Source organism: Anomaloglossus baeobatrachus, chromosome 2, assembly GCF_048569485.1.
Source record: "Anomaloglossus baeobatrachus isolate aAnoBae1 chromosome 2, aAnoBae1.hap1, whole genome shotgun sequence".
NCBI lineage: Eukaryota > Metazoa > Chordata > Amphibia > Anura > Aromobatidae > Anomaloglossus > Anomaloglossus baeobatrachus.
In genome coordinates, this window is record NC_134354.1 from 626,807,183 (window position 1) to 626,822,896 (window position 15,714).

General features: G+C 46.3%; 1 protein-coding gene across 1 annotated transcript in view; it reads left to right on the forward strand.

The window, feature by feature from the left end:
* The first annotated feature begins 495 nt into the window (after positions 1-495).
* The window catches only part of SERP2 (stress associated endoplasmic reticulum protein family member 2), a 55,663-nt gene continuing 40,444 nt past the window's right edge, over positions 496-15,714 (forward strand). The window contains exon 1 of the mRNA XM_075333872.1: positions 496-579. Within this exon, the coding sequence (XP_075189987.1) occupies positions 496-579 (84 nt within the window). The remainder of the gene's footprint in view (positions 580-15,714) is intronic.

The following is a 15,714-nucleotide window of genomic DNA, read 5'->3' on the forward strand; positions in this document are numbered from 1 at the left end:
GTAAGTATACTACCTCTGTGAGATGTCTATGGTAAGGCTTTGACTGTCATTACACTGATAATGGGGTTCTTGGTGTCACTGCTGTGAGGGCGGCAAGAGCTGAATGTTACTACTCAGGTAGTCATGTGAAAACAACAATGGCACTATTATATGGGCTCTATGAAGAACATTAATTATAATACTAATAGATATATTCAACATGTAATAAGATTACAGATTTTGGTTGTACAAACAATAGAAGAAGAATAATGGGAGGGCTTCTTTAATGTTCCAGCACATACGCCATACAGTATCATACTGTGTAACTTGTTCATATATTTCCTGCAATTACTTCCCAAACCTTTATAGCCCATTGTCACATTGCCAGTGCTATGAAGCATGTATCTGCCAGCAGGAGGAGCACTTATGTATGGTCTCCAGGAATTGCTGTGACTCCGGTAATATTCTGCACGACCGTTATTGGCACATTAACTGACATTGCTTTCCGTAGAGACTATGGTGGCTAAGCAGAGGATCCGAGTGGCTAATGAGAAACACAGCAAAAACATCACACAAAGAGGAAACGTGGCCAAGACCCTGGTGAGGAAAGACATGGGGGCTGACGTCATGAGGCATGATGTGGGGGCACGGTGTGTGTGTGTGGAGGCGACCGCCTTTGTGTGCATTGTTTAAATATACAATAAATCTCGGCACTGACTTTGCTTTCTTTTCTTCTTCATCGAAGTAACTTGATATATAAGTTTAGGACGCGTTGCCGACTGTCCACATACCTTTATCCAGAAAATAAAGTATGCCCCTTCAATATGGCACATGAAGTGATGTAGTTACATAATTATAGTAATCTGTAGTTATCTTACTTGTGAAGAAGGACATGAAAGTCCAAGTCCAAAATCATTCAAAACCAGGATTAGGAGATTAAGCCGTGTGGTCATCACACAAACTGAATAATGATAAAGATATAAAGTGATGACTGAGAAACATGTCTGTGGCCATTGTTGGGCGAATATCTCATGAGAGTGTATGCCCGACAGTTCTATGTTTGACTTTTTTGTTTTAATGGGTCCCTATGGTGGAGAAACTTTTATTTATATAAAATATATACTCCTGTGGGGTGCATGAACTCATAAGATATGCGCCCAACAGTGGCCACTAGACTAGACTAGACATCCGTCCACCATCTGGGATTCATGGCAGAAAAAAAATGTCTGCTGCACTTTCCTATACAGCTGAATAAACAGTATGCAGACGCATAATGGCCAGTGGTGCAAAAAATACACTTCTGGCCTCTGTCTGGTGAATGGAAGCCTACGGGAATATTAAAGTATAAGCTGGGAGCTTTTCCCAGAGTATATTTTCAGCTAAGTGCAGAAATGCAATGTGCTAAAGGCTTTATACACTGGGGTTTACCACAAATATTGTTACGTATTATTACTAAGCTCATCTACGTGGAGCGCTGTGAAATCCCCCCTTAGAGTTATGTGCATTGTGTCTGCAGCTCACAGTATAGGGGCAGTGGGAGCGACGTCACCAGATCCACTGCTCATGGATGGATGCTGCTTTGTGATGCTGTCTGCAGAGCCGTCATCAGATGGCAGCCAGCTGTTCACTGAACCTGTTTTCATGCAATTTATTGTCTTGGGACTACTAGATCCACATTAGCCAGAGTCTCAGTTCCCCAAATTCCCCAAATTAGCCTATATTGGTTTTTACAGATGTAATAGGTAGATGTATCCTACACCTCATGGGTGCCTTGTCATTGGCAACTGTGAAAAAACACAGTATCTATTAGAATCTGTAGCTACGGCTTTTCTGCATGTTGTGCGCAGTATCATTAATATTAGTGTATAACATATGGGTTATGCATGGCCTACCTTATGACTTATTACAAAAAAAAAAATGTCCTTGTTACCATAGCAACCGATCAGCTTTAGGCTTCTTTTACATGTGTCTATTTTAGCATCCATATTACAGTCTCCATACACATATCCTTAAGTCCAGTTCTGTCTAACTGTGGGAGGTCCAGGCACTGCAATTGTCCTAAAGGGGTTGTCCACCTAAGGCCTCGGTTCCACTTGCACATAGCTTCCATTAAAAGAGTATCGGAAACGATAGGTTAATGACCCTCTGCTGCAAGCATCAGCCGAGGGTCATGCGAATGTGATCCGATCTTGCGATCGGGTCACAGCTGTGGAGAAGAGGGAGGGAGCACTTTCTCCCCATCTCTTCCCTGGCCTGTCCCTGCGTACAACGCACTGCAGTCAGATGACATGCGAGTGCAGTGCAATGTTTCACACACACCCATAGACTTGTATGGGTGCATGTGAGATGAGAATCGCTTCCAAATGCAGCTTGCTGCGATTCATATTGGCCTAAGAAATCAATTGCAGATGGACACTGCCCCATTGTTTTGTACTAGAGTGAGAGCAATCCGATGTTTTATCAAATTGCACTCGTCCGTGCAAAACGCAAGTGGAACTGAGACCTAACAAAGAGGTTCTTTGGTGGCTTTAAAGGGAAGGTGTTGTCCAAAAAATAATTTCAATAAATGAAAAAATGTTAAGTATTAATGTTTTAATGTTTTATTTAAATATTATTATTTGTTTTTAATTGAGCAAAATATAAAAATGTTTTAAAAGTTTGATATTTTCCACTATTAAACACTAGGGGAAATAGGTGCTGTAATTCTACTGAAATCCCACTGTAGAATTAGCTCACATTACAGCTGCAGTAAAAGTGGGCAGAATCTGCTCTCCTGTGTGTGATGCCACAGCTTCCCCTCCCAATCTGGGTGTTTCCATAAGTATAAGGGAAAATGAAATGTAGGGACACAGTGCGGAGCCATTTTGTTGGTGACCACAAATGTCTAAAGAGTCACGAAGGACAGCAGGCAGTATCACACAGGATAGGATTAGATACACGGCTCAGCAGACAGTATCACACAGGATAGGATTAATACACAGCTCAGCAGACAGTATCACATAGGACAGGATAGATACACAGCTCTGCAGACAGTATCACACAGGATAGGATTAGATACACAGCTCAGCAGTCAGTAGCACACAGGAGAGGATTAGATACACAACTCAGCATGCAGTATCACACAGTTTTGGAGCACAGTGCGGAGCCATTTTGCTGGTGACCACAAATGTCTGAAGTGTCACGAAGGACAGCTGCATAGTGCTCCCCACATAGCGCTCTGCATGCCCCGGTCAAGCAATGCTCTGCCACATGCACGGCCACCTGCAATCTTCTGTCACATGCACGCCCGCAATACTCTGCCACACGCACACACATAATGCTCTGCCACACGCACGCACACACAATGCTCTGCCACATGCCCGCCCACAATGCTCTGCATGCACGCACGCAATGCTCTGCATGCACACCCCCCCGCAATGTTCTGCATGCATGCACGCCTGCATGCAATGCTCTGCATGCATGCACGCCTGCATACAATGCTCTGCATGCACGTCCGCCCGCACACAATGCTCTGTATGCATGCATGCCCGCATTCAATGATCTGCAATGCATGCACACTCGCACGCAATGCTCTGCATGCATGCATGCCCTCAGTGGCTGCAGCAAGGAGAGTGAGGAGAGAGTAGCAGCTGCGGCGCCGGGGTTGTCATTGGAGACGGTAGCAGCGGCGACAGGGGGGAAAGTACAGCAAACAGTATTCGCTGTGAGCTGCACAAATATGGCGATGATCTCGTCCCTCTGCTGTGATCTGGACAGCCCAGGGGGCACGTCCATGCCACAGCATGGAGCTGTCCTGTATTAAGCATAGAGTCGGAGCCCGACCATCAGAGTGAATGCACAGGGAGCTGCCATAAAGGAGATGAGTAACTCATGTTACACACAGCAAATCCATGATGGCAGCCCTCAGTGCTTCAGTAAAACTAGAATTAAATAAAAACTAAATAAACAGTGAGTTTAATTTTGTATTAAAAATGCTTGATTTCATAATCACTATTTTTAATACAAAAGTTAAAAACGCGGCACCTTCCCTTTAAAAACAGTGAACTGCATTTCTCTGCAAAGCAGTACTAAGCCTACTTCACACCTCCATGATTTTGGACCGTGTGGTGTCTGTTTGACACCTACCGGGCTGGGGGGACTTGTTTACACACATACTTATTAAAGTCAATAACGATCTTTATGTGGCGCTCCTGAGTAGAGATGAGCGAACCGGTCGCGGTTCGGCTCGAGGTCGGTTCGCCGAACGGACGTCCCGTTCGAGTTCGGCTCGTCGAACGTTTGACGAACCGAACTCGAACTGCATAGGAAACAATGGCAGGCAATCACAAACACATAAAAACGCCTAGAAAACACCCTCAAAGGTGTCCAAAAGGTGACAAACAACTCACAACACAACACAAACACATGGGAAAGTGACAAGGACATATACTCATGCGAAAACAAAAGAGCTGGACAAGGAAAGAGAGGAGGACACACAGATATATGAGTATATGCAAGGAAACATCGATGCCATTACTGTGCAACTTGAGCCCTGCTCATTTTAGGCTTCCAATCTGGATAAATTGCCTGAGCTTGCCACGTACGCCTTGGGGATCTTGTCGTGTCCTGCAGCCAGCGTTCTCTCAGAACCTGTCTTCAGTTCTGCTGGGGGTCTGCTGGCAGATAAGCACACGTGTCTGTCCACTGACGACAATGTGGACATGGCTCTCAGAGGACTTTTCTTCCCCTGGGTCAGCCAGGGGAGGCGAAAGGCACGCGTATTTTTGAGAGTGCTTCATGCAAAGCATCATTTTCATCTTGAAAATTGGGTCAACTGATGCCAGTCAAGTGGGGTGTGTGTGGCCCAATTAGTGGAAACGAGGGAGACTGTGGTTGGAGTCCCCTCGCTGTGTTTCTAAAAGAACCAAGATGAACAAGTCATGGCTCTCAGAGGACTTTTCTTCCCCTGGGTCAGCCAGGGGACGGGAAAGGCACGTGTATTTTTGAGAGTGCTTCATGCAAAGCATCTTTTTCTTTTTCAAAAGGGGGGTCAACTGATGCCAGTCAAGTGGGGTGTGTGTGGCCCAATTAGTGGCAACGAGGAAGACTGTGCTTGGAGTCCCCTCGCTGTGTTTCTAAAAGAACCAAGATGAACAAGTCATGGCTCTCAGAGGACTTTTCTTCCCCTGGGTCAGCCAGGGGACGGGAAAGGCACGCATATTTTTGAGAGTGCTTCATGCAAAGCATCTTTTTCTTTTTCAAAAGGGGGTCAACTGATGCCAGTCAAGTGGGGTGTGTGTGGCCCAATTAGTGGCAACGAGGGAGACTGTGGTTGGAGTCCCCTCGCTGTGTTTTACATGATTTTCGAAGGGCATGACATGCCTAAGAGGTTGAGTTTCATCATCTGCAACTTGTTGGCAACAGAAAGGCTGCCTTTACACCCTTTTGAGACCGAGGATTTTTGAGACCTTATGCCCATTGCAGTGCCCCAAGAGCCGATGGCCAGTCGTCACTCCTTCTCCAAGAAAGGCGTGCCCGCGCTACCACAGTAGGTCGCACACAACCTCACCGATTCCTTGAGAAACTGTGTGTGACAGGGTGCATTTCAACACAGATACTTGGACCAGTAAGCATGGACAGGGGAGTTACATGTTGCTGACTGGGCACTGGGTAACTATGGTGAGAGATGGAGAAGGGTTTGCTGTACAAGTCATGCCGTCCCCACGACTTGTGTGTCAATCCTTCCTCTGTATGTACAAGTTCCTCCACTGCTTCTGCCTCCTCAACCTCGTGTGGGTCCTCCACCTCGGCCCAAACCCTGTGTGGTCAGGCCACCCTTCCTTGTAACTGCGCCCAAGGAATCCCACACACCTCCTTACTATGCTGGCAGCAGAGCTCAAGGCCATCAGGCGGTCAAATGTTTACTTTGAAATGTAGGGGAAATGTGAGACACCCTATCCCGATGCCCTATCCCTGCCTACCTCTGGCCTAAAGCCGCAATGGGTTCAACACATGGAGGTGTGCTCTTTCGGAGCATAATAGAAGACTGCGCACCTCCTTGTTGTCTCCAGCCCCTTTTATAACCTGGGTCCGCCCCAAACCAGGGTGGACCACAATGCACCTCCTGGAGACAAAAGCAGAGTGATACGTCATGAGTGGCATAACTAGCGTCCTATTTGGAACCGCAACTTCAATGATGACCTCATGGCTGTCATGACCCAAACACCTCACCAGTCATCGTCTGACCATCAATAATGAGGTGACAAGTCATAGGAGTGGGCCTCTGCAAGCCATTTGGGAGTGGCCTGGCCACATCGTCAGGACACCTGATGCCCTGTGGTCTAAATGGGCCCCCACATCAGGGGCAGGGCCAAAGAGTTCATTACCGGACCTAGTTTCTGATGCAGTAAGTGCCTGACCATGGTCAGTTGCATGAAATACAGTCTCTGAAAAAAGACTATCAGCTTTAGCATGGTGTCTAGGCACAACACAGGACTTAGACCCGGCACGGAGTGCAAGTACCTGTGCAAAGAGGCTTTTCGCACTAAGTGTGGGAGCATGCGCTGTAGCCCGAAATGAAGACTTAGCCTCAGGAATGGCACAGTCAGGCTGAGCATACTCACTAGGCGAAACACTGGAGTTAGGCTGCGGCTGGGGTAAATCGGCACACGCATGCGCACTAGCTGCCTCTCCACACTTAGACGTGGAGGAGAAAGCAGCCAGCTGGACAACCTGAGGCACAGGCCTAAATGGCAGCTGATGCCTGGGCGCAACTGAAACCGCAGCAGGCTGCTTGCGTTTAAGGCGTCACCGTTTTGTAACAACAAATACCATCCAAAAGAACAGGAGTACTTCTTCCCATGGATAATCTGATATGATCCCTTTTTTCATGGACACGACCATCGCTAACAAATGTAGATAAGGCCAAAACAGCAGCTGCTTCAATGGATCTGACGTGCTCCATAAAGTGGCCTCTCCTCCACCCCAATTTCAAGATCCCAAATACTCCATTCCTCTGTGGTGTCAATCCAATCGCACTTGCTTCCTAACAGCTCTCAAGTTTCCACCAGCCCTGCTGAGTATGGGGTGACAGAGATGGTTGAGTTTGCATAGCTGTTCAGTCGCACTATAGCCTGGGAATCAGAGGTCTGCTCCAAAGCTGCAATGAGTACAGACAAGGAAGTTATTATTATTTTTATTATTATTGATTTATAGAGCACCATTGATTCCATGGTGCTGTACATGAGAAGGGGGTTACATACAGAATACATATACAAGTAACTATAAACAGACTGGTACAGAGGGAAGAGGGCCCTGCCCTTGCGGGATTACATTCTAAAGGATTTTTGGGAGGAGACAGTAGGAGTGGTTTAGGTTGAGCGTCAAGTACGTATGGTGGTGGTGTCATTGAAGGTTATAGTCATTTCTGAACAGATGAGTTTTCAGATTCAGTTTGAAGCTTGCGGGTGTAGCAGATAATCTGACGTGTTGAGGTAGCGAGTTCCATGAGACAGGGGAAATGATCTGCGCAGATGGCCAGAAGCTTTGTGAGTGGGATCCAGGCCCCGATGAAGAAGGTGCTGAGCCTAATCTACACCCTCATTTCCAAAAAGTAAATCCTCCTGGTGGAGCCAATGGGGAACATGATGAGGAGCACAGATACCTGATTGGAAGGACAACTTTACTATTCGGTCAGGGCAGGAAGAGGTTGTCTCGCAGGACTCAGGACGAGGGGAATGAAAACACACAGGGTTATTGATGAGGTTGGAGACCACACTTACTGTCAAACCAAAGTCAGCCAGTCGATGAGGTCAGCAGAGGAGGTGGAGGAGGATGCTACTGACGACGAGGTTACGTTGCGTCTTCCTGGCCAGAGACAAAGCACTGGAAGCACGTCAACAACTGAATCCTGGACCACAACTTTGACTCTGAGCAGAAGTCGTGTTGGCTATGCAGGTCGCATGGGCTGTAAGCCTTTCCTAGCCTGTGAATTTTTGGAGATCGCAAAGGATCACCCAAGTCATGGAATCTGTAAGATTTGTCAACAATCTGTAAGTAGAAGGCAAAAACTCACACTTTTGAGTACTTCCTCCATGAAGTATCACATGGATATGAATTGACAGCGTGAAGGTGTATTGCTCAGCTTTAGCAACTGTCAACGCAATATGCTTATTTGCCGTTCATTGCATGCATTGTTGCAGACTACACACAAGGGGCTGCTGTTTTTTTGGATCTGCCTTTGGTCACTATAGCAATATAAAATTGCTCTTCGGGTGTGGACTTGGAGATGCTGTCTATGAACAGAAGGAAAAGCTAAAGGTGTGTGTTACAGCAAGGAGCCACCGCGGAAACAGTTCGTTCAATTGTGACGGGAGTTGTGTTGTACTTTGATGATGAGCACTGTAACGTCAGTAAGCAGCATCCTGTGCCACAGACCAACATTCTTACGGTGCTGTCTATACTGTTTACCGTGAGAGGAGCGTAAAGTCTGTATTTCTGGCAACTGGACATCACAGTACCCGGGTACGGTAGGCTGTGCCCAGACAATAATGCGGGCACGCAACACTTTGTTTTATTAGCAAAACACATATCTGTTCTGGGTAGGCCGACTATATAGACAATAAGACTTACTGCCTCTGCACTGTCAAATTGTCACGTACAGTTTAAATCATAGAGGGACAGCAACACATGTTTGCATTGACTGTTGCTTTTCAAGATTTCCATGACTGTGTTGCAGAGCTGTGTGGTTTGCATTCACACTATTATCATCTGCATTATCTGTGAGGCTTCAGCTAACAAGGGTATTCAGGGGGGGTAATGTGTTTTGTCTATGTTTAGGTAGATAACTTGGAAGCTCTTGTGATGCGCCACTGGTAAGTCGTGTTCGCACACACACACACACACACACACACACACACACGCACAAACACACAATTACTGCTACACAGAGGGATTAGCAGGTAGTAGGCAACAGAATAGATTGTTCAATTATTTAAATTGTATGCATGGTTCTTATTGTTTGTTTTGGTAAAGTTAAACAATCATTTATCAACTCAAAAGACTACTACTAACTCCAGCAGGATACAGCTAAACCCCCACTAGGTGGAGGCAACACAGGTGCAGGTGGAGCCTTTCACACTCACTTCCAAATATGGAGGAGGTGATGGCTGGATGGTAAAACTGCACACTGGTAACTTGCATAGAGCACTGTTCACACTAGCAGACGCACAGTCACAAACCCGCAGCCTATTAGGTGACGCCCATACTATTAGATCAGGCGGGCTGCCAAGCCGTACCCCCACTGCGCGCTACATAGGGACAGAAACTCTGATAGCAAGGCCTAACAGAAAGGGGCCTGGCTGTATCCTGTACAAAAAAGTTTTTGAGTTTTTTTGTTAGCGTTATGGCCATAAGACGTAAGCCTACAACCCTCGTCACGGGAACCTCATGCTTGTAGGTCCCTACACTATATATAATATAAAAAAGCAAAAAAGAAAATATCATTACTTACAGCAAGATGGAATTGCAGCTGTATATTGCTCAGGCCAAAAGACTACTACTAACTCCAGCAGGATACAGCTAAACCCCCACTAGGTGGAGGCAACACAGGTGCAGGTGGAGCCTTTCACACTCACTTCCAAATATGGAGGAGGTGATGGCTGGATGGTAAAACTGCACACTGGTAACTTGCATAGAGCACTGTTCACACTAGCAGACGCACAGTCACAAACCCGCAGCCTATTAGGTGACGCCCATACTATTAGATCAGGCGGGCTGCCAAGCCGTACCCCCACTGCGCGCTACATAGGGACAGAAACTCTGATAGCAAGGCCTAACAGAAAGGGGCCTGGCTGTATCCTGTACAAAAAAGTTTTTGAGGTTTTTTGTTAGCGTTATGGCCATAAGACGTAAGCCTACAACCCTCGTCACGGGAACCTCATGCTTGTAGGTCCCTACACTATATATAATATAAAAAAGCAAAAAAGAAAATATCATTACTTACAGCAAGATGGAATTGCAGCTGTATATTGCTCAGGCCAAAAGACTACTACTAACTCCAGCAGGATACAGCTAAACCCCCACTAGGTGGAGGCAACACAGGTGCAGGTGGAGCCTTTCACACTCACTTCCAAATATGGAGGAGGTGATGGCTGGATGGTAAAACTGCACACTGGTAACTTGCATAGAGCACTGTTCACACTAGCAGACGCACAGTCACAAACCCGCAGCCTATTAGGTGACGCCCATACTATTAGATCAGGCGGGCTGCCAAGCCGTACCCCCACTGCGCGCTACATAGGGACAGAAACTCTGATAGCAAGGCCTAACAGAAAGGGGCCTGGCTGTATCCTGTACAAAAAAGTTTTTGAGGTTTTTTTGTTAGCGTTATGGCCATAAGACGTAAGCCTACAACCCTCGTCACGGGAACCTCATGCTTGTAGGTCCCTACACTATATATAATATAAAAAAGCAAAAAAGAAAATATCATTACTTACAGCAAGATGGAATTGCAGCTGTATATTGCTCAGGCCAAAAGACTACTACTAACTCCAGCAGGATACAGCTAAACTAAACCCCCACTAGGTGGAGGCAACACAGGTGCAGGTGGAGCCTTTCACACTCACTTCCAAATATGGAGGAGGGGATGGCTGGATGGTAAAACTGCACACTGGTAACTTGCATAGAGCACTGTTCACACTAGCAGACGCACAGTCACAAACCCGCAGCCTATTAGGTGACGCCCATACTATTAGATCAGGCGGGCTGCCAAGCCGTACCCCCACTGCGCGCTACATAGGGACAGAAACTCTGATAGCAAGGCCTAACAGAAAGGGGCCTGTCTGTATCCTGTACAAAAAAGTTTTTGAGGTTTTTTGTTAGCGTTATGGCCATAAGACGTAAGCCTACAACCCTCGTCACGGGAACCTCATGCTTGTAGGTCCCTACACTATATATAATATAAAAAAGCAAAAAAGAAAATATCATTACTTACAGCAAGATGGAATTGCAGCTGTATATTGCTCAGGCCAAAAGACTACTACTAACTCCAGCAGGATACAGCTAAACCCCCACTAGGTGGAGGCAACACAGGTGCAGGTGGAGCCTTTCACACTCACTTCCAAATATGGAGGAGGTGATGGCTGGATGGTAAAACTGCACACTGGTAACTTGCATAGAGCACTGTTCACACTAGCAGACGCACAGTCACAAACCCGCAGCCTATTAGGTGACGCCCATACTATTAGATCAGGCGGGCTGCCAAGCCGTACCCCCACTGCGCGCTACATAGGGACAGAAACTCTGATAGCAAGGCCTAACAGAAAGGGGCCTGGCTGTATCCTGTACAAAAAAGTTTTTGAGGTTTTTTGTTAGCGTTATGGCCATAAGACGTAAGCCTACAACCCTCGTCACGGGAACCTCATGCTTGTAGGTCCCTACACTATATATAATATAAAAAAGCAAAAAAGAAAATATCATTACTTACAGCAAGATGGAATTGCAGCTGTATATTGCTCAGGCCAAAAGACTACTACTAACTCCAGCAGGATACAGCTAAACCCCCACTAGGTGGAGGCAACACAGGTGCAGGTGGAGCCTTTCACACTCACTTCCAAATATGGAGGAGGTGATGGCTGGATGGTAAAACTGCACACTGGTAACTTGCATAGAGCACTGTTCACACTAGCAGACGCACAGTCACAAAAAAGTTTTTGAGGTTTTTTGTTAGCGTTATGGCCATAAGACGTAAGCCTACAACCCTCGTCACGGGAACCTCATGCTTGTAGGTCCCTACACTATATATAATATAAAAAAGCAAAAAAGAAAATATCATTACTTACAGCAAGATGGAATTGCAGCTGTATATTGCTCAGGCCAAAAGACTACTACTAACTCCAGCAGGATACAGCTAAACCCCCACTAGGTGGAGGCAACACAGGTGCAGGTGGAGCCTTTCACACTCACTTCCAAATATGGAGGAGGTGATGGCTGGATGGTAAAACTGCACACTGGTAACTTGCATAGAGCACTGTTCACACTAGCAGACGCACAGTCACAAACCCGCAGCCTATTAGGTGACGCCCATACTATTAGATCAGGCGGGCTGCCAAGCCGTACCCCCACTGCGCGCTACATAGGGACAGAAACTCTGATAGCAAGGCCTAACAGAAAGGGGCCTGGCTGTATCCTGTACAAAAAAGTTTTTGAGGTTTTTTGTTAGCGTTATGGCCATAAGACGTAAGCCTACAACCCTCGTCACGGGAACCTCATGCTTGTAGGTCCCTACACTATATATAATATAAAAAAGCAAAAAAGAAAATATCATTACTTACAGCAAGATGGAATTGCAGCTGTATATTGCTCAGGCCAAAAGACTACTACTAACTCCAGCAGGATACAGCTAAACCCCCACTAGGTGGAGGCAACACAGGTGCAGGTGGAGCCTTTCACACTCACTTCCAAATATGGAGGAGGTGATGGCTGGATGGTAAAACTGCACACTGGTAACTTGCATAGAGCACTGTTCACACTAGCAGACGCACAGTCACAAACCCGCAGCCTATTAGGTGATGCCCATACTATTAGATCAGGCGGGCTGCCAAGCCGTACCCCCACTGCGCGCTACATAGGGACAGAAACTCTGATAGCAAGGCCTAACAGAAAGGGGCCTGGCTGTATCCTGTACAAAAATGTTTTTGAGGTTTTTTGTTAGCGTTATGGCCATAAGACGTAAGCCTACAACCCTCGTCACGGGAACCTCATGCTTGTAGGTCCCTACACTATATATAATATAAAAAAGCAAAAAAGAAAATATCATTACTTACAGCAAGATGGAATTGCAGCTGTATATTGCTCAGGCCAAAAGACTACTACTAACTCCAGCAGGATACAGCTAAACCCCCACTAGGTGGAGGCAACACAGGTGCAGGTGGAGCCTTTCACACTCACTTCCAAATATGGAGGAGGTGATGGCTGGATGGTAAAACTGCACACTGGTAACTTGCATAGAGCACTGTTCACACTAGCAGACGCACAGTCACAAACCCGCAGCCTATTAGGTGACGCCCATACTATTAGATCAGGCGGGCTGCCAAGCCGTACCCCCACTGCGCGCTACATAGGGACAGAAACTCTGATAGCAAGGCCTAACAGAAAGGGGCCTGGCTGTATCCTGTACAAAAAAGTTTTTGAGGTTTTTTGTTAGCGTTATGGCCATAAGACGTAAGCCTACAACCCTCGTCACGGGAACCTCATGCTTGTAGGTTTTTGAGGTTTTTTTGTACAGGATACAGCCAGGCCCCTTTCTGTTAGGCCTTGCTATCAGAGTTTCTGTCCCTATGTAGCGCGCAGTGGGGGTACGGCTTGGCAGCCCGCCTGATCTAATAGTATGGGCGTCACCTAATAGGCTGCGGGTTTGTGACTGTGCGTCTGCTAGTGTGAACAGTGCTCTATGCAAGTTACCAGTGTGCAGTTTTACCATCCAGCCATCACCTCCTCCATATTTGGAAGTGAGTGTGAAAGGCTCCACCTGCACCTGTGTTGCCTCCACCTAGTGGGGGTTTAGCTGTATCCTGCTGGAGTTAGTAGTAGTCTTTTGGCCTGAGCAATATACAGCTGCAATTCCATCTTGCTGTAAGTAATGATATTTTCTTTTTTGCTTTTTTATATTATATATAGTGTAGGGACCTACAAGCATGAGGTTCCCGTGACGAGGGTTGTAGGCTTACGTCTTATGGCCATAACGCTAACAAAAAACCTCAAAAACTTTTTTGTACAGGATACAGCCAGGCCCCTTTCTGTTAGGCCTTGCTATCAGAGTTTCTGTCCCTATGTAGCGCGCAGTGGGGGTACGGCTTGGCAGCCCGCCTGATCTAATAGTATGGGCGTCACCTAATAGGCTGCGGGTTTGTGACTGTGCGTCTGCTAGTGTGAACAGTGCTCTATGCAAGTTACCAGTGTGCAGTTTTACCATCCAGCCATCACCTCCTCCATATTTGGAAGTGAGTGTGAAAGGCTCCACCTGCACCTGTGTTGCCTCCACCTAGTGGGGGTTTAGCTGTATCCTGCTGGAGTTAGTAGTAGTCTTTTGGCCTGAGCAATATACAGCTGCAATTCCATCTTGCTGTAAGTAATGATATTTTCTTTTTTGCTTTTTTATATTATATATAGTGTAGGGACCTACAAGCATGAGGTTCCCGTGACGAGGGTTGTAGGCTTACGTCTTATGGCCATAACGCTAACAAAAAACCTCAAAAACTTTTTTGTACAGGATACAGCCAGGCCCCTTTCTGTTAGGCCTTGCTATCAGAGTTTCTGTCCCTATGTAGCGCGCAGTGGGGGTACGGCTTGGCAGCCCGCCTGATCTAATAGTATGGGCGTCACCTAATAGGCTGCGGGTTTGTGACTGTGCGTCTGCTAGTGTGAACAGTGCTCTATGCAAGTTACCAGTGTGCAGTTTTACCATCCAGCCATCACCTCCTCCATATTTGGAAGTGAGTGTGAAAGGCTCCACCTGCACCTGTGTTGCCTCCACCTAGTGGGGGTTTAGCTGTATCCTGCTGGAGTTAGTAGTAGTCTTTTGGCCTGAGCAATATACAGCTGCAATTCCATCTTGCTGTAAGTAATGATATTTTCTTTTTTGCTTTTTTAAATAATTTATCAACCCAACTGCCTAGAGTCCTTTTCCTGTTGCCTGATTTTGCTGCATACTGGGGAGCCCACCCTGTACACGACTTAAAATGAAGCATAAGTCGCAATGTGAATTTCACTGTGCTACAATACGGACTAGCGTGCCTGTGCAACCACCGCCTGCCACATCAAGTGCATCTGCGTGCTCTTCATCCTCTGTGACTGTGGGGACAGCAGTCACACATGGTTTTTAACACTGAACTTCCACTCCTTTACCCGCAACAAGGAGTGTGATTGGCAGGTCATCACTTGTTTTGGAAGTGGAAACAGAAGGTATTGTTGAGCTGTCAGACATCGAGAGAACCATCATTGGATGCAGGCTACATTATATCCACGCCTGCACCTTCGTCACAGATTGGCTGGACTACCTGCAGTTAATAATTGCATTCCAGAAATGGAAAGGAGTGTAGAATGCACATGTGTTGTACCTTGCTTGGCAGCAAAGGAACACTAACTTAGTATTCCAGACAATTTTAGGATGGCAGAAAAAGAGTCAGCTCTTTGGGCAAATTAAATAGCGTGGCAAAAGTGGACAGATGGGTACAGTGGCCGTGTTCTGTGGGTACCAGGACAGTAAAAGAAGCCTCACTTTCTATCCCTCCTAATGATGAAATGCAGCAAGGAATTCCCTGAGTTTGCTATAAAATTAGCATAGCAAAATGTGCATGAGGGTAGAATGCAGAGGTGCTTGAGATTGCTTGGCACAAGTGGCACAATAAAGGAGTCCTACAGCCATTTTTTGTATGCCACTAAGTTGCAGTATTTTTTGCTATCATTATAGCTTATTAAAAACAGAGCAGGAGGGTGTCATGCAGAGGTGCTAGAAATAGCTTGGCACCAGTGGGACAATAATGAAATACAACAGCCAGTTCTTGTATGCCACTAAATGGCAGCATTTTTTTTGCTATTATTATAGCTTATTAAAAACAGAGCAGGAGGGTGTCATGCAGAGGTGCTGCACATAGCTTGGCACCAGTGGGGCACTAATGGAGTACAACAGCCACTTCTTGTATGCCACTAAGTTTACTCAATTTTTGGTATTATAATGTATTAGTAACAATGAGTTTG